This window comes from Nelusetta ayraudi, unplaced genomic scaffold (genome assembly GCF_046127955.1).
Source record: "Nelusetta ayraudi isolate G7.1 ecotype Tasmania unplaced genomic scaffold, CSIRO-AGI_Nayr_v1 ptg000031l, whole genome shotgun sequence".
Taxonomy (NCBI): Eukaryota; Metazoa; Chordata; class Actinopteri; order Tetraodontiformes; family Monacanthidae; genus Nelusetta; species Nelusetta ayraudi.
Window position 1 is genome coordinate 3,790,588 of NW_027466081.1, and position 19,671 is coordinate 3,810,258.

The window sequence follows — 19,671 nt, forward strand, 5'->3', positions numbered from 1 at the left end:
CTAATTATCTTGTGTTCACCTTTCGAAATCACTGAATTGTATCTTCTTCATCTTAGTTCTGATGTTCGCATATCAACGTTCAACTTGCAGACATCAAATGCATGACTTTTTCACAGACGAAACCACAGGCCACAAGCTGGTTTCACACATTTTATCAGGATGGGGCCTTACAGAAATTATTTGAATTACTTTATGCGCCTGGTGGAATCAATCATTTACATTCAAACCCTGTTTAAAAATTGGTAAAACATTTTCTGTTTCTGTTTCTGTTTCATATTCTTCAGGACTTTCAGGAATTGGGATCATGACAGTGAAATCAAGGACAGGTTTCGGAATTTAAAAAAAATATGGGAGATTTACCTCTAGAGACAGCCAACACTGGAAAGTATAGCTGTGTATCATGTACCTGTTAAAAAAATGGCCTCAAGTGAAAATTTGTAAAGTGATTCAGTAGGATTGTTGAAGCCAACTGAATTTTGCAGCCATTCAAGTTGTAACGGTCAGACTTGTGCTATTGAATTCAACCAAAGCCGGAAACAAAACCCTCAAGTCTCTGAATGAATAGCAATGACCCAGGTTTTCAAAACAGACCAGAGCAGTACAGCTGTGTCTGCCTAAGGAAAACACAAAGTCCAAACTAAAACAAAATATAAAGGAAGCAAAAACTGATTGCATTGTTTTACAAGGTCTTCACCTCCTTGCAAAAGAGATGGTTGGATTAACACCGGAAGGATGTGTCGAGTGTCAATCAGAAGTCCAGCATTTGCTGCCGATACAGAGTATAAATAAAAATGTTAAGCAACTGCAACTATATAAATATAAGACTCTAATAAGGAACTTTACACTGGAGCATTTCAGCACACACACTGAAATAAATTAACCCACTTCTAGTGTGTCAAGAAAGCAACAAAGCATTAACATAAAAAAGGACGTCACAACTGCATGTACGTATGTAAATATTTATACAGAGAATGTATGTACAAAGCAAAAAATACAAACAGCAATTTTGTGCGTAAAAAACTCCTTCCACAATATCGCGGATGACGGTGCATTAGCTTGTTCAGAACGATTTATAAACATAATGAATTTCAACAATGTGATCAGCTCATTGAGTCAGAGAAAAGTATTTTTAAAATATCCTTTAGCTTTCTCTTTACTACATTTACACATCACGTCATATCATTGTATCATCGTTGTCAAAAAGGCTGTGATGTCTGAAGTTAAAGAAAACTCTAATTGTCTGGGACAACACAAGTCATTGCAAAATTAACGTGGAAGCAACAATGTGAATCAGGAAACAATTTAGTCTGAGGAAAATACAAAAAAAAAAAAAAAAAAAAAAAACAACAACAAAATTTGAATGCACCCCAAGCAATATTTATACACGGAGGCTCGGTTTGCAGACGTGACATGACATGAGGATAAAACTCAGAGAAAGGCACAAATCAGGACAGAGAAGGACATTTCCAGTTGCCTTCTTCCACCAATCAGCAGCAGCAGCAGAATCACTAATGGATGAATGACCAATAGAGAAGCTTGGCTATTCTACTACACAGTGACATGAATTTCTTGTGCAATCTCCCTCTTGTGGCAAACACAGAGCCAGAGAGAGCATTCGAGATGCAGCTCAGATTGTTCGCTCGTGTGTGTGTGAGTTGCTGTAATGGCTTGGTGGCATAGTGTGATTACTGCAGCTGGACTCTGTATGCACAGATGAGGAGCTTCACCTGAGGAGGAAAGAAACCAGTGAACAAGATAAAGTTTAAGCACTTGTAAACTTCGAATCTCTTGTCATTGCAAAGGCACAAACACTTACAGCAAGCAAGTCGACCTGACACACCCTGTGGTGAAATACAGTATTGCAAAAGAACAAGCGTTGACGTCGATGTCGACCAAGGCTTTGTCAGCAACTCATTTTCCGACGCCTGGTGGTCCAACATGTATGAAGTTTTTATTCATACAACAGGTAACCACCAAATAATTATTCCCTTAATTTGTTTTTCCAGACTTAAACTGTTCAGGAACAAATGGAACTTGGACTCAGTCCCTAACAAAGAAGAGGAAGGCTGAAAATTAGAATCGTGCTGTTGTTGCTAGGCAGAACTGTTGCTATGCAGAAACTGAGCCGCTTGGCATTTTCAACTGATATTGCATAAGGTCTTCCATGTTCTTTTTAAAAAAAAACAAAATGTATTTAAATTGTCCTTCATAGCGTAATCCACAGAATTGCAAGTGCCTGTGGAGCAGCTTGTGTAATAAGCAGTAGTAATTAAAGGGACTGCACCTATTCATATCAGGATTACGGTAATAGGTGAACTTTCCAAAGTGTTGAATTATCCATTTAATTTTATTTGACAAACATTGGCATTGTGTGGCTTTCGAACAGACAATTGTGTATCCATGTTTTGTTGTGCATGCATATCCCACCTTGGCTGCAGGTGTCTCCGCGAGACGGATTAACAGTCTGTTGATGCCTGGAATCGGGCTAAAGGAGTAGATGAAGTGACTATCCTAAACAGTCAACACAACAAAAAGAAATAAACCATCAGACAACATCCTTCAAAGTGATTCTAAAACAAAAGACAAACACAGCCAAGGCTGATAGCAAAATAATGACTTAATGTAACTTAGTGGCAACCTGCATTGTGATTTGAGTCTTATCGTAGCACAAAATACAAATCAAAACACATAATACCACTGTTGCGGATTAAATACAACCCAATGTATTTTACAAATTGTCTGCATTTGCTTTGGTTTTTGGAGTTATGCACCTACCAGGAAAATGGGCAGCTGAAATTTATCGTTAAGCACCACGGCGTGAACACTGCAGGGTCCGTAGAGCCTGGCTGTGATTTCATTCATGAAGTTAGCGTGGAAGATGAAGAGGATAATGCCCATGCCTGATGTAGGAGAGATGGAAGGAGGGAGGGCTTAGGAGAGTACTTCAGGGAAAATCCAGCACCGTTCAAAAACTTGTGAATCGCAGACGAGTGTTGTGAGAAAACTACATGTCGTAAAAAAAATGAACTGCTTCTGTTTACCTTCCGTTTGCGGCTGTGGCTTGAAGCCGAACTCCAGGGAGAAATCGGGTCCCTCACAGAGCCTGTGGCAAGCGAGAGGGAAGACAGGCTCCAGCAGCGCCAGGCGGGACTCAAAGTAGGCCCGAATAACTTCCTCCACAACGCTGGTCAGTCTGAGTGAGACAAACATTCAGGATGCAGAAAGATGTCAAGATGAGCAACACAGACCAGCGGCCTGAGGGGGGGAGCGTTTGTCCACACTCACATGCTGAGATGGTCCTTGACGAGGTCGTACACCAGCAGATTGTTGCTCAGCTTTGCAAAATACATGGCCGTGTTCTTGTGTTTGGACAGGATGTTGCAGTCGGCGCCGTACTCCAGCAGGAGGCGCACCACGTCTGCGTTTCCTCTCTTGCATGCCTGTCGGGAAAGGGGAGAAAACCCTTGAACAAGGAAACCTATGTGCAACGTGTAAAAACGGGAAGAAATAAACACAGCTTTAAACGTGTTTATTCAACAGCTTCCTTCTCCTGCTTGCATCTGCGCATGCTCACAGGGTGCAAACAAACAGCTTGAGGGAAATGCACCATTACCTTCATCAGCGCAGTTTCCCCACCGAGGGTCTGAGCATTGACACATGAACCTGCCTCCAGCAGGATGGCAACTGTTGTCAAGAAATTCTTTCAGGAAACGAGGACGACGGCACATGTGAAGAATCAGAGAAATGAGGTTTCAGGCAAAGAGACTAGGTATTCATCACTAGGTATCCATAGTGTCACCAGGTAGTACGGTTGATCATCAATACTACGAATACACAACAAAGAATCTATTCTTATCAGATCAACCCATGCATGTTTTGTTGTGTGTATTCACGAGCAATTTCTTGTCAACATGGTCCATTTTATTTATTTATTTTTTTTAAATGAGCATTACCTTTTCAGCAGCATGCATGAGCGCTGTGGTGCCGTTCTTCTGACGTCCGTTCACCCTCGCCCCCTTCTTTATCAGCAGCCGCAGGATGTCATCCTGCCCCCCCGCTGCGGCTAGCATGCTCAGAGACATGCCGCTGATGTCCTGCAGAGACACACACGTACAAAACCGTGGCGTGAGTTGGAGGAGGCTAAAGTGACCTCTGTAAAAATCAACAGTATCTCATCAGTATGCCAGAATCCAGTGGAGCAGCCTTACATGATCAATCATCAATTGCTTTAATTACCTACAGCATGTTTAGCCCTCTGTTTACAGCCTCTAACTAACACACTGCGCTTTATTATCCTGCTATAAATGAGTGCATTTAAGGACCTTCCACGTGTTTGGAAGGCGGGGGAGCAGAGGGCGTGCAAAAAGGAGGTAACTAAGAGGTGGGCTCACTGTCACTAACCCATGAGGGAGATTACCTTGGTACAAGTGACTTTTCTGTCAAGATTTAGATAATGCTGTGCATTAGCACAACATTTTTTGATATTGGAATAAGCAAAAGAAGTGAGGGATGGACTCCCCCCCCCCTCCCCCATTTCTGGGGAGTTCACAGCCAGGTTCAATGCAAGCGTAACAAGAAAACAATGGTCAAGTGACTTGTATCATAAGGACAAAAGGATATGCTGGAGGGACTACGTCTTTTGGCTGGCCTTGGACCGCCTCGAGGTCCCACCAGATTAGCTGGAGGAAGTGAATGGGGCGGAAGAAGGATGGATGGATGGATGTCAAATATAACTTAATCACTGTGGGCTGCACAACACCATTAGACCTGACAGATGTATGTCTGTGTAGTGTCCTAATGAACCTGGACACCACTGAAATGAACAAAACAGCCATCCAGTAGATTGAATTGTAAAAGAAATTATTAGGTTTTAGTAAAGACGCGTCTAAATGTGCTTCATTTTGGCACAGCTTGTGCCATTTGGAGATTTGCTGGGCACCAAGTTGTAAAAATAATTCTGGCACACACTGTGTAATTCAACCATCCAGTGGTCAGATTTTAGATTGCAGCACTCATTAGCTCAACCTCCCTTCTCCCAAGCTTGCCAGTGAACTACAGTGGCCTGCACACACGAACCTGGATACCTCGTAGATCTTCTTCGCGAGTGTTCACCCTCAATACAACACTTTGTCAGGCGGGCTGGATTGTACACACTGACTTCCTTAGAAATATGGCAGGGCAAGATGGCAGGTATATATATGTATATATATATATATATATATATATATATATATATATATATATATATATATATATATATATATATATACATATTCTAAAATATGAATAAGAACCATTTAATGGGTAGGAAAACCAAAGTACTTTTATTGTACTGTGATTATACACTTTTATTAACATATTTACAGGCAATATATTAAGCTTTAACCAATGAATGAATGAATGAATGAAGTGAATAAATTATTTAACAAATAGAATTGAAATAATTATCCCAGATCTTATCCCCTTCAATTAAAAAAACATGCGAAAGTATTATTTGTCTCCAAAAGGAACAGATATATTTATTCAATAATAGTAAATGACACGTCAAAAACACAAAGAAAAAACGCTTAGCCATAGACCTCGTTGTGCGAGTGCAGACTGGACTGTATACCAACAGATGCTTTATATTAACCGAGGTACAAGAGATCCTCTTCGTCACATCACATCAGCCCAATTGTCCTCCATATTCATTGCTAGAGCCTCCTCTTGGGTGTAATATTGTTAATAAGTCACATTCCCCCCACAAAGACAAGCAAATCTTCGCAAAAAAACTTCACTTAGCAACATTAGCCTTTTACGCACTCAAATACTACACGGTCTCGAAAGAACGTGCATCCTGGTAACCTCTCTACATACATTATACAGGATGATAGCTCAGTTAAATGTGGGTCAATTTTGATGACCAATAATCAAGCTCAAGTGACTTATGTTGGAAACCCCAATAGCAAAGTAGGGGGCGAAAAATGCATTGCACAGTCTGACAAAAAGCCACCTTCCCCCAACCAAAGCCTCCAAAATCCCTCTCAATGTGGTAGCAGGAAGAAAAAAAAAACATTGCTCTCAAAGCATGTTGGGATGTGTCATCTTTTGATCGTAGAGTTTTTATCGCGGTGAATAAAAACAGCAACGCAAAGACAAAATTTCTTCAAGATTCTAGAGAGAAAGTTGGGTATTTTTTTTCCCTTGTGTGACAGCTAGATCAGTGAATTTTTGTCCAATTTGAATAAAACTGGTACTGTTAGTGTGATGCACACAAAATGTATTGTCAAATTAGTAGTATCTTCTATTTTTTTTTAACTAAATGGAGAATTATTTTGTAGGGGAATTACAATCTTTTTTTCAGTTTGTGTTGCTCACAAAAAAAGCTTACCTTTAAGGTTGCAGATCATTAATTTTTTGAAAATATCATAAGGATAAGTTGTTGCTAATGAATATTGCGTTTTGTGAATTGTTAAGTATTATACTAAACTGATGTTAAGCATGTTGAGAGGGAAAATACTTTTTTCTAAGCCTTTCGTTTTATACACATATTCACGCAGTGCCTAGTTTATTAATAGTAATGTGCTCATCTGTTTAACACACAGTTGAACAAACACTATGAACGGGAGTTGATTAATGCAAAGTTCATTTTATTTTGACAAGAACATAGATGTGACTGGAAGATTATTTCTTTGGGAAATACGGTGTTGGATGTTGGAAAATAAAGAAAGAAAAATAATATTGTATGTCAATGTTTACTAATGAAATAAAACAATTCCGCAGAGGAGGCTTAGACAGAGAACTACATCAGTTTTGAGTAAATCAGTTATCCCCGTTTCAACAGCAAACATAAATCTGTTTAAGGGATTTCATACTGAAACGTGTAACATTAGAATCTTTGGAGTCTTTGCTTCCCAGGGCGTGATTGATTCGTTATTTCCTTGATCCTGCTGCCAGTCAGGACACATTTATTTTTGTTTAGGTAGTAGTTGACCCCTGCTGTTTTGATTGCTTTGTGTTTGAACTGTATGTGATGGACTTACGAATGTTTTGTATGCGCTTTAAGCTGGGTGTCTGAGCTTTCTGTAGGTATACAATATGTGTATTTTTTTTATTATTTTTTTTTACAAAAATGCCGCTGTTCCTGTCGCTGCCCCTGGTACTGTGGTTCGGGAGTTTTGTCACTTTTGGGGAAAACTCAAAAAAAATGTCAAGACAATATTTAGACCTTTCATTTACTGTTAAACAATTTTGGACCCCATGCCGTGAGCGTGCCATAAGGATCTGGATCGCACAACGTAATAAAGACAGACAAAAGAAAAGACAGAGACAGACGGAGATATACACACGCACACGCACACGCACACACACAGTAATCTGTGCTGCAATGTAGTGTATACATTTACCAATAGCAGATCCCACTTAATGCCTCATTATTATGACATGGGCAACCACTGTATGAAAAAACAAAAATACAAAAAAAACAACAAACAAGTGCAGCATATTTAACCTCAACTTTGAATGAACAAAACTCTCACAACCTCTACACATGTGCTGTATAGTGATACAAAAATACAACCAAACTTTGTCATATTAAGATAATCAGCATTTATCAACATGATCCTCAAAAGAACAATGGAGTATAGAAATGAGGTATAGAAATGGAGCTTCTTATTGTAGGATAATGGCAAGGAAGGTTCGCTATGACAGCTGTAGAATGTGAGGCCCTCTACAATACTGGCTACTGGTTAACGTGGGAAAATACTGGAATACTGGAAGAGTAGTGGCAGTTTGTGGGGCAAAGCAGGTCAACACACATTTAAGGGGATCAGCAACATTTGCTGGTAGGTATTTTTCTCATCCGAAATGAAACAGATACTTCTGAAAGCCATACAGACAAAGGGTAAAATATTTGAAATAAAGTGAATTTTTTTTCCAGAAACATACCATCCTTGAACAGGCGCAAGATGGAAAATGCCCTTGATGGCGGTACCATTACAATAATAGAGAATTAAGTGCTTTAAATAAAATGTCTACAAATGATTTTCTAGGAAATTAGAGAATGCTCAGGGCTTTCAGCCACAGACACTGTGTAAAAGCTGGAAATCATATAAAAATTAGGTTTGCAAACACTCTTATGAGATAACCATAACGTTTACATAAGTTGCAGTTACACAACTCCCCTTTTAACAAAGTAGGTTTAGTCAAAGATAAAAGTTCTTCAGGTCATGTCTAGTACTTTCATGCAAGTATACAAAAGTACTTTCCTCTTTTAGGACTAATAATTTGCACAATTTTTACATTTTAAATAGTGTTTCCAAAAGAAAGGAAGGGCAGTTTGCAGTTGCTGTAAATTTCAATAGTTGAGCCCCGGACAAACTGAGATTTAAAGCCACAATCCAAAAATGCAGGGGACCACTAAATCATATTCAAACCAGTCCTTTACAAATATTTACAGAGATAAATAAACTGGTCCATCCCACTCAGGATTTTGATTATGAGTCTCTGGTTCATCTTCTCCAACGTGTTTTGGAGGAACCTGTTGGCCTTTTCTTTTCATTGACTGAATAGAGTTATGTACAAAGTATTTGACTTCCCTCCATGTTCTGCTGTTCAGAGCAGGTTCGGCCACTAAGCATGCATCGCAGTCCTTTTTCCCTGGCACTTTCATCAGTTTGCTGAAGTCTCCGAACTGACGCCTTACGGCAGCCTGTTCCTCCTCACTCCACAATCGCTTGATTCTCTTCTGAGGTTTAGCAGCTGGTGGGGTGGCTTCAGGGGAGATTGGTGTATTTTGTTCCACTTGTGTTCTGTCAGGAACACTGGGTCTATGGATTGTTGGTACAACCTGTGCAGTTGTAGGAGTCGCAGTTGGGGTGTCGTAGGCAGGCGTGCTTGGGTGATTAAGAGGTGTGAATGAGGAAACTATGGGAATATCCCTGGTATTTAGCGTAGAAAATGGTGGGACCATCGATGAACTTGGGGTATTTAATGGTGTGAATGTATGTACCATTGATGTGCTTGGAGCATTAAATGTGCTAAAATTAGAATACACTGAGGAACTTGTAGTGTCGTGTGGTGCAAAACTGGAAGGGGCAGGCAAACTTGTGGCATGCTGTGTGTAAGGAGGGGACATTGGCATCATCATGCTGTTCTCAGATGAGTATACAGAAGGCATTAAAGCATTTGTAGTGTTGTGAGGAGTAAATGTAGGAACCACCTGGGTGTCTGTAGCGTTTAATGCTGTGAAAGTAGAAATTAAGGGTTGACTTGTGTGCGCAATGTTTTCACTTGTCGAACACAAAGACGCATAACTTGAATTCAACTCTTGGTGGAATGGTTCCGATGACTCTCTCAGAGCAGCTGGTGCAGCCATTGTCATGCAACAGTCCGAACTCTCTGTGAGGTGGTCTGGATGCACCGTTGTCATATTGCAGAGATTTGTGGCTTCCGTGGAATCCTTTTTTTTCGTTCTGACTCTCGGCCTTGGATTTTGGCTTGCGTTCCCTCCTGCCTTTTGCTGGCTAGTTCTCCTCCTCATTGTCTGGAGCGTGTTGTGCACATAGTTTTTAATGTCCGTCCAAGATCTTCCATTTAGATCTGGTTCAGCAGCTATGCAAGCGTTGCACTCCTTTTTCCCGGGAACCTTCATCTTTGTGATAAATTCACACAGGTAGCGCTTCACCGCAGACTGCTCCTTTTCACTCCAAGGCTTTCTCTTTAAAGCAGACTTATGCGCATTTCCTAAAAAGACAAAATATAAGAGCTATGGTTACAGAGCAAACAAAAACAATATGTATTAAAATTAGAATTAAGTAAACAATACTTGGAACGGCACATCTTGATCACTCTCATGGGGTATAAAAAGATGGGAAGAACTGTCTCTATTGTTTGACACTGTTAAATGATCCAGAGCTAGTGAGTATGAAGAGCTTTAGTGGAGACTGCCAGGTCTAAACAGAGATCCAAACACTTGAAAGATTTAAATTTATTCTAGGGTTGTTACGTGTAGTTAATACCATCTGTACTGTTCTACATTCCTTGGCTTCAACAATTCAGGATAAGGCTTGCTGATCATTCAGTCTCTAACCAATGATGTCATGTTCAAACAACCTAGAAAAAGAGACAGCTAACGGTTCAAACTTAAATGTTTGACAAGAGAGGACCAAGACTAAACAATCAGTGTTTATGAAGGCTTGGACTAAATGTCAAAATAAAATGTTGCCTAAACGGCAAATTTTATTTTTTTAAAACTGCACTTCTGAAATAAAGTAAAAGCAAAAGGAGCCAAAGAGCAAAAATAATCACCATCTCTAGTAGTGCTGGTTGGACTTGTTGGCACTGTTCGATCCATCTTGAGAAGGCGTTTGCTCACATCCTCCAGCTGCAGTGGATTGTGCGAGAGCCTATAACAGTCCTGGCTGCTCCTTCCCACAAGTTCGGCCACTTGATCTAATTCACGTTCACCAAGGCTCATTAGTTGCCAGCAACAGGCAATTTGCTCTCTTAATGATGCAGACAGAAGTGCTTCTGGATTCTTAACCCCACATTCAATAGCAGCTCTTCGGAAACAGTCCAATCCCCTGATAAAGGATGGACCTTCAGTCCGTGCAAAAAGATAGGGGTTTGTGTTTGACACACCGGCCTGCAGTCGATTTTCGACGAGCGAGTCAACTGACAAAACAATTCTTTCAGTGAGTAGAACCAGCATGTTCCTTCCAAACTGACCTTCTAATTCCAATCTGGTAAAACTGGCACCGAGGTGAAGCTCTAATTTTGTGCTTTTCCTTATTTGATCCGGAGATGGCAAAAACAGACCCTTCCGCTTTTTGTGAAGATAAGTTTGCAAGAGCATTCGACCGATATTTCCCACTCTTCCTCTGTTAAACAGACAGACGTCTGCCAGGGTGGCCTCACTGAGCTTCTTCCACGTCGATAAACTCGGCCTTTCTTTGAGATCCCTCCTTGCTTCATCTTCTTCCTCTGTGATAAACCTGTGGAGTTTAATCAAATCCTCCGTCACAGATGATTTGTCTATTTCCACTTTCTTGACATCTTGCTTCATAGATAAGGCCAAGGATTTGCGAGAAAAACACTGGCTCCATTTTGTATCGAGCAGGTGTATGAATGTCTTTATCTCGCTCTCAGTTTCACTGTCCTCTGTCATTCGACTTTCCCCAAAAGCTATTTCTGCAGCACGCTTCAAAGAATAGCCTACCTTTGTCACAAGGGAGGCCGTTTTAAATTTACTAGAGCTGGGATCAAAACCACTAACCTTTTTGGCCCCTTCAACAGCTAATTCAAATCGTGATGGGATGCAGACTTCATGCAAGTACTTCACACTGCTGTCAAGCTCATGGACAGCCAGCACAAACCTGCCCAGCTCTCTCATCTTTTGTGCAATATAGGCAAACTGAGACTTGTCGTTTTCATACTTGGCAGACAACACATTCCCAAATCTACAAATTAACGGGTCACTCCTGATATGCTTTGAAATGTCGTCTTGATGCATAATGCCAATGATTTCCTCACAGCCTTTGGTTAAACATTCTGACATTGGATGCAGCTGGGGCGCCGTTTGGTTGTTGTCACTTTTTTCAGTCCTTTCAGGGGATTTCTGGTCTACCTTCCTAACTTTGCACGACTGTTCGTGCCTCCACAAATCGGTTTTACGATAAAAACCAAAGCAGTGCTGGCAGGGCAGGAAGTCACGAACAGATATGTTGGGATTTTTAACCTGCTTTTTAACAGCAATTTCTCTTTCACCACTTCTGACAACTTGGCAATTATGCTCATAATCTCCCTTATCTCGGATTTGGTCAAGCATGCTTTGCCTTACTTTGGATCCTTTGGGGAAATGTATTGCATGGGCAACATCTGTTTCCTCCGCATGTCTCTTCTCCAAATGCTTTTCAATCTGTGTAAAGGCCCCTTTGCAAAACAAACAGAAGTGTTTTTTGCCAGGCTCCTTTATTTCTATGTCATCTGCGTCTAGGTCTGGTTTTATGAAAAACACTTTTTTACGGGTTCTTAAACTACAGCGTGTTGGCTGTTCCACTTCCACAGTTCTCACTTGGCTCTGTAATATGGTTGCTGTAATTTCTTCATTTTCTGACTTTAAAAAGATTTTATCTGCATTTCCCAACTGATCTACAATTTTGTTTTCTACTGCATCACCTGACTCACTTTCTTCCTCACAGGAAGGCTGTTTGAGAGCTCCGCCGTTTGTCACAGTTCTGTCTTTGTCGGTTGCCATCCCATCCGTACTTGTGGTTGGATTTAGATGATCAAAGATCCAACTGATTTCACTTGATGAACCACCTGCTTTATCATGTGACATCTTGTCGCCCTCGGGTTGCACTTGGTCTTCATTTTCTTCCACCCGCTGCATGATGGCTGGAGCGGCATCCTTTGGATTACATACATCCTTTCCACATTTTTGGACATTTTCGCATTCCATCGTTGTCACTTGCTCCATAACTATTTTGTCAGAGGGGGGTGGATATTTGTCCCTCTCAAAATCCAAAATTTGTGGGGTTATGTTTGCTATGGTTGAAGTACCCTCTTCATTTTGTGTACTGTCAAAGTTAGGCGACAGTCTAAGAGCATCACTTGAACTTCTCTCTTCACTCAAGCTCCCCTCTGCTTCAAATGACTTCATCTCACCAATTGTGCAAGCCTGCAAAAGAACAAGTATATGTGAGACTCGCAGCCAAATCAGAACTTATTGTATTTGATTGATCAAACTTAAAATGAAAACTATTTGGGAAGTAAATATGGGATTGTTTAGTCCGAGATTTGTTTAAGTGGAGATGGTAAGTCATTTCTGTGTTGATTTTTGCAAACTGTACAGCACATTTTTCCAATTGTTTTAAACGCACCAGCACCTTGGTATTGCCCCAGCACAATTCAGGCTCACTCAAACAGAAGTTGATGTGATTACTATGCAACCATTAATGTCCACCGTGAATATCAAGAGCCCCTGACACATCTCAATCTCCAAAACAAAAACCACATGTGACCCATTCAAGAACAGTTAATGGCTTTATTGGATCAAGCAGTGTTGGACATTGTAATTACTAGCAGGTATATGTATGTAGGTATGAGATGTGACTGAATGAAATGTTTTATGAAGAGAAGAAAAATGCATATTAACACTGATCCTACATTGAAGGTTGAAAATAAAAATAAAAAATACCACTCTGGGTGGTGCAAACGAAAACTTTTATGAAGTATATATGTTAAAAATGTTATTTGATGAAAATGTCATGGATGGCTAAGACATTCTATGACGTGGTCCGACACAAATGGCTACATATGGCAAAGTAATAAATGTGTTTGTCCATTTTGATTTCATAAACTAAGTTAATTTATACAGAAGGAATTATAAGATGGTGACCATGCATGTGCGATGATTGTGATGAGGGAAACATGTTCAAAACATACACAATATGTACCTGCTGTAAAGGGCTCATCTTTTCCCGTTACTTCATGTGTTCAGTGACTTCATCTACTGACTTTGTAACTGCAAGAAAAGATGATTCCAAGGTAAGACAATGTGCAAAAAAAGATCAATATAATAATGAATACATTTAAGATTCAAGGTACCAAATTACATATAACTCAAGCGGCAGATTCATTTTGACAAAAACAAACTATGCTGACGAGAGCAAAGTAAATTTCATGCTGACATGGCGGCTAGGTTTACAGTTAATAACGCTTAAAAAATAAATAAATAAATCGAATTTTAACTTGGATAAATTATGGCTTTTATAGATATTTTAAACAAATAAATTCCAACATATGACACACTTGAAATTTAACCTAAGTATTTTATATGAAATGCTATTTAGTAGAAAAAGTCAATATAATACACAGTCTTACCTTGCAGGAGTTATTGCATCTTGGTGTGGAAATCCACAGGAAGTATTGAAGTATTCTGCTACTCGTCTGTCGGTGAAGATCCTCAAGAATCAAGTGTCTTTCCAAATCAAGCTACCCTTTCATCCATTTGGACTGATCATCAAGCCTCAGTTTGTAATTTTTTTTAATTATTATTTCTCATAAATTTTAATTCTTGCCAATTCGATAAAATTCTTTTTTTCTTTAGAGTTTTCTTGGATATTGAAAAGAGTTAGAAGTTACAAATATGGTCATTTAAGAAAGGGTTTAGAAGATTTGAGTGTCCGGATGGCAGAAGTAGAAATATGTTCAGGAAGTTGTTGTTTTTTTTTTCTCGAAATTGTGGTTTGATTGATTTGATTACATATCAGGTACTTTGCTAAATGTCCACCCTAACTCTATTTTAATAACACTTTTTGTTTGAAAAAAAAGGTTATAAATCCCAAATAAACGTTATTAAGTTATTCTAGATTTAAAAGCAAATAAAAACATAACATAACTGGGCAACAGCGAAGAAGCAAAGGTTTTCAAATATTTCCCAAAATACAAACATATTATGACCCTCTTCAAAAGGCCTCCACCACATTTTTCACCATTTTGTACAGGACAATACGAACAACCCCACACATTCACAAAGAGGACAACCAAGGTGCGATCTGTGACATTTGGGAAAATGTGCATTTCATTTAGACTTTTGAAAACTTGGGTACTTCCATAAAGAAAGACACTTATTCAAACCAGCTGATGCTAAAGATATTGAATAGATTTGGTTTTAATATCGCAGACGAGACTTAAAACATACCTCTTGATCCAGATTGTATTCTTCTTTGGAATTAAGTGCTAATTTTACAGACATGTAATCTCCACTTTTCACGGCGTCACGCAACTCACCTAACACAGGGAATAGCAAAATTATGTTTTAATAAATAAGGTCAGCGAAACAAAGCAAAACATAAACTTCACACAATACAAAAAATAATAATAATAACAATAATAATAATAAATCACACATTTTTCAAAATGCAATTTATCTAAATCACACATTTTTCAAAATGCAATTTATCTAAATCCTGCCTTGCAAGCACAAACTTACTGGGTGACAGCGGTGGACCAGACAGGATTTCGTCCTCGCCGTTCAGGTGTTTCTGGAAATCGTCCAGGGTCATCCAGTCGAGGTTGAGGTCCATGCCGAGGCTCAGCGTGGCTTGGCCTTTGTCTGCACGAATGAGTAGAAAAATATCAACTTGATCATGGTGTTAACCGCCCAGCCTATCCCAGCTGCAAATCTGTAACGGTGTATTCCACAAAAGCAGTTTACATTTACTTTTCAGAATCAAGGTTTCAAAAAGCATGCGCTTGCTGACTACATATGAAACGTACCACATTTGTCAGTGGCCTCTGAGGGATCCTGGGCGTCCTGATTGTCATCGCATGCCATGAAGAGCCTGGGTTCGCTGTCCTCTCTCCTCCTTCGCTTGTCGTCTGTAGGGGTTCTTCTGTCCCAGCTGGCTCGCTGCGCCTCCTCTGGCCTCTCCTTCCGCTCCCGCAAATCCTCTCCCTCGATCTCGTCGCTGTCCAGACTGAAACCATGACTTTGCCCCGGCCTGGCGGCTAGAGCAGAGAGTGAAATATACCATATTTACTGCAGGTTGAAGAACCTGGGAGCCTGACTCAGAGATTGTAGTCAACGAGACTGAAAATAGCACTTTGTCGTGTCTTTCATCGGCTTGAATAAACATAAAATACACACTTCAAAGTTAGCTAGTTACTGTCTGTGTGTTACGCATACCATCTGACTGCTTGTTCTTGTCCATCTTCTTCATCTCTGGTTTCTGAGGCGGAGAGTCTTTGTTTGACTTTTGGATCTTCTCTATTTTTCCAATCAGCTATAAAGACAAGAGGAAACAAACACGCAAAACATGAAAAATTATTTAGCCATTATTTCTACATTTTCAATCGTTGCCAAATCAAAAATTGCCTTCCAACTCCCAACATGTTGGATTTATGATCATTATTATTATTTAGCAGCAAGAAAAATAAAATCCTCAGATATACACAAGAACGTACCTTGTTAGATTTAGTGCAGCTCTTTTCCGGCAGGCCCTGGTGCGGTGGCGGCCTGCGGGGGGCGCGGTCCTTGGCCTCGCAGTTCAACAGGAACTTCTCAAACAAGTTGACGGAGCCTGCGGCGTCCTTCGGCCCCAGCACCTCCTCTTTAGCCACTTCGTCGTCTTTGCCCTTGGTGCTCCCGGCTGCCACGAGCGACGACGAGGACGAGGAGGACGTCGAGGAGGACGGCGCTTTGGGAGTCGTCGACGCGCCCTCCGGCCCTTTGCTCTTGGATTTTCTGTGCAGTGTGGAACTGTCACTGGAGTCTGAGTGTGGGGCAGCGTCGTCCTTGTTTTTGGATGCGAGGCTCTTGAGTTTTGCCGGGTCTTTCGCCGAGGCGTCCGGCTTTTTGCTCTTCTTATCGGCGATGATGTCTTTAATGCCCTGCAGCCGGACTTCAAGCCTTCCCTTTTTCAGTTTGAATTTGTCCTCTAAAGAAGAAATCCTCTCTGCCGCACTGGCCGGCGCCGCTCCGTCCGTCTGAGACGGGCCGTCGCTCAGGTCGTCCTCCAAGGGTGCCACTGCCTCATCTTCAGACGTCTCGACCTTCCGGTCCTTCTTCCCTTTCTTCTTCTTTCCCTCCTCTCCCTTTTCCTTCTTTGGTCGACCCCCCTCCTTTCCCTTGTCCTTCCTGACTTTTTTGGAGGGAACATGTTCGTCTTCCTCCTCGTCGCTGTCAACCACTCGCTTTTTCAGTTCGGTCTTTTTCTCCTTGGGAGGAAGGGGCGAAGCGGCGGCCTCTTCGGCCACATCGTTTTCTTCATCCGTTTCTGGTGCTGGCAGCGGCCTGAAATCCTCCCTTCGCTTGTCTTTCTTTTTCTTCTTTTTCTCTTTTACAAGTGGTTCCTCTTCTTGAGGCTTCTTCTTTTTCTTCTTTTTCAAAGGCGCGTCGGCCGGCCGTTCTTTGTCACTGTCGCTCTCAGAGTCTGCGTCGAAGACATCGCTCTTTGTTGGCAGGAATTTCTAGAGGAAATTAGAAGTTAGGTTAAGGCATTTTTTTAAGTCATATTTGACATAAATTAGACAAAGAAGAACTCTCAACCCAACGCAAGGCCAATGTTTGATATGCGATTCTCTAATTACTCTGTTGGCATGTGACTGAATGAACATAAATGACAACTAATGCATTTGTTTCTTTATATCTTTTTCATCACCCAGAATAGACTGGATGACTACAAGTGTTATCAAAACACAGCCAAGGGCGAAGCTGACTAATTGCCATATTTTCAGACACCGGCACCAGTTTGCCTACAAATCCTACCTCCTCTAGTATTACTGTTTGGGAATGTTAAAAGCGGTAATATGTACACCAGACTGAAAATGAACACTTGTTGAGCACCATATGTTGACGGAGTTTCTTTGGGCGTGTAAATCCCAAAGGGGTTCCCCACACTAGTGGGTAAATGACAGCACCAAAATAGAATTATGAATAAAAAAAAAAGCCATGCAGATGGTTTCTAATGTAACCACAGAGGCTTACCAGAGTCTTCTTGGCGTCTGCCTCTTTCTTGGCTTTGGCTTCAGCCAAGGCCTTCTTGAATGATAAGAGCACCTCGCGGCAGTCCTCCAGGTGGGCCTCTGGCTCCCAGGTGTCATCATCCGAGCAGTAATTCTTCCAGCGGACTCTATATAGCACTTCCCCCTTTCAAAAGAAGAGAGAAGGCGAAGGTCAAACATTACCTCGACAATAACTGTGCAGCCAGTGCAGTCAGAAGGTTGGTTACAAAAGAAAAATTTTAAATTCAAACTAGAAAGACGTCATTGTCAATATGTAGATGAACTAAGGATGCGTCAATATGGACTTTTTGGCAGGTAATGGCATCCAATACAAATGTCTGCAGTCAGAAAACATGTTGTTTCTGTAATGCCGTCATGCTGCTAGGTTTGCAACTTAAGGAGCAGTGGGACCCACAAGTTGTCTTTCAGATCAGTACCAGAGAAATTCTATGAATTCCCAATGAAATGCATCCTTTGTCACAGCACAGTGTTCTTATGCGGTTATAAGTAATATTATTGTGTTCAAGTAAGTTGGTAAGTTATCCAAAGTAGCCAAATTGCATTGTGACTTCATCGAATAAAATAAAAGCATAACTCACATGCCCAAATCAAAAAGTTAGTTATTCATCTTTGGTCTCATAATTTCTTGTATTTTATTTCACAGACTAAAGCTGCATAAGTCACTGAGCTGCCATGTACCATCTCCCTATTATGTCAGGAAAAAACACATAAAAATATACAAGAAAATTTAAAATTGTGATATTCTTTTTTGTACTTGGCACGTGCATGCTCTCGTCGTTAGTGCTGAACAATACATATTTACCAAAATACAAGTCCAAAGCATATTGCTGCCTTCTAATGTTCAAACTTATACTCCAAGGGCTACATCGCTGGTTGAGACTACATACTACAGGTGTGTTTTGTAATTTTGTTGAAAAGATTTCTGCAAATGAAGTTGTTATGTATGTCTTTTCTTGTATGCTGCATTACGTTTAAAAATAGGCCATTTTTCGGGTCGGGGGATTCACAGGTTTCTTTTGTGACTTATCAGTAAGACCACCTGTGAGACCCTGGGTTTCTACACCTATCAACATCACTGGCGCCGTCTGGAAAATTTCTCAACCCACAAGCTAACTTGTCTGTAGCACAATGTTTAAGCCGGGTTTTAATTAAGAAACAATTTCCTACAGAAAAAGCACAAAAATATATATTTATATATTTATATATATATTTTGCAAGCCTGCAGCGCGTCCGTCCTTGGCCTCACCGGGAGACACAGGCGAGCGGACATCATGGAAGAAGTTGTACAGAAAAACGATGCTCTCGGTGGGCGAGTCTTGCGTTTCGGGATGAATCGCATGTGGCAAATGAATCACCGAAGTGTAATTCGACGCGTGAAAATGCAATTTAAGTAGGTCGTGCGCGGTGGTTCTGTGAACATGTAATACTAGTCGACCGTACAGGGTGGGCTAAGCGTCGTGAAAGCGCAGTGGTGAAGGAAGGGATGCCAGCCATGTTCTGCTAAGCTAGCCCAGTGGCTAGCGTCGAGCTAGCGTCAAAGGTTTACCTCCTCCACTCGCATGTCAATGATTCTCTCCACTTCGTAAACATCTTCCTCTTCGTCTTGCTCGCTCTCCGCGGGCTCCACCTTCTCGGCCTCGCCCGACATTTCTGCCGCCCCCACCCCAAATATAACAATTCAGGGATAAAACAGTCACTGCGGCCGCCTCGCTTGTGTTTATCCGAGCAGGGCGCTAGCGTACCTGGCCACAGTCGCTGTACCAGCGTTGCGGATCGGCTGCCTGGGTCCCGTGCGCAGAGCTGTTACCGCCCGCTCGACAGTGAGGCATTCAAAGGCTGCTCCCAGCCTCGAATTCCAAACCCTCGAAAAATATATCAACAATATTCGTGGTTTTGTGGAGGAATTTATGCGCAATGTTATTTCTTTGTTTTTCTTAGTTTACTGTTTTACCGACTGGAGTTACTATCAACTAGAAAATTGTGTTACAGACTACTAACAGGTGAAACAAACCGCCGTTATTGTTTTTACAGGTGTTTAAGGTTGCACCTGAACGTACAAACCGATGGTGGGCGTAAAGCCGACACGGGTTTGGAATACTGTACTACGGCTTTGTGTTTGGAATACACGTTCCCGTTGTTTGAACAACAGAGACGGGTAAATAT

The 19,671-nt window shown here is 41.0% G+C and overlaps 1 protein-coding gene across 3 annotated transcripts; it reads right to left on the reverse strand.

Annotated features, from left to right (window-relative positions):
- Window positions 1-982: 982 nt before the first annotated feature.
- On the reverse strand, window positions 983-19,319 carry mphosph8 (M-phase phosphoprotein 8). Of its 3 annotated transcripts, XM_076030926.1 has the most exons (14): window positions 19,055-19,299; window positions 17,471-17,632; window positions 15,949-16,953; window positions 15,671-15,767; window positions 15,262-15,492; window positions 14,975-15,097; window positions 14,684-14,772; window positions 3,954-4,094; window positions 3,614-3,700; window positions 3,286-3,440; window positions 3,042-3,193; window positions 2,776-2,900; window positions 2,428-2,511; window positions 983-1,727 (listed from the first exon to the last, which is right to left on the reverse strand). In XM_076030926.1, the coding sequence occupies exons 1-14, from the start codon at window positions 19,154-19,156 to the stop codon at window positions 1,686-1,688; spliced, it is 2,595 nt and encodes an 864-aa protein (XP_075887041.1). In that variant the 5' UTR covers window positions 19,157-19,299; the 3' UTR covers window positions 983-1,685. The 3 variants fall into 3 exon arrangements, with proteins under 3 accessions (XP_075887041.1, XP_075887038.1, XP_075887040.1); XM_076030923.1 differs by lacking the exons at window positions 983-1,727; window positions 2,428-2,511; window positions 2,776-2,900; ... (2 more) ...; window positions 3,614-3,700; window positions 3,954-4,094 and adding exons at window positions 6,609-9,723; window positions 10,288-12,658 and having other exon boundaries at window positions 19,055-19,319; XM_076030925.1 differs by lacking the exons at window positions 983-1,727; window positions 2,428-2,511; window positions 2,776-2,900; ... (2 more) ...; window positions 3,614-3,700; window positions 3,954-4,094 and adding exons at window positions 6,609-9,723; window positions 12,166-12,658 and having other exon boundaries at window positions 19,055-19,304.
- Between the last annotated feature and the right edge of the window lie 352 nt (window positions 19,320-19,671).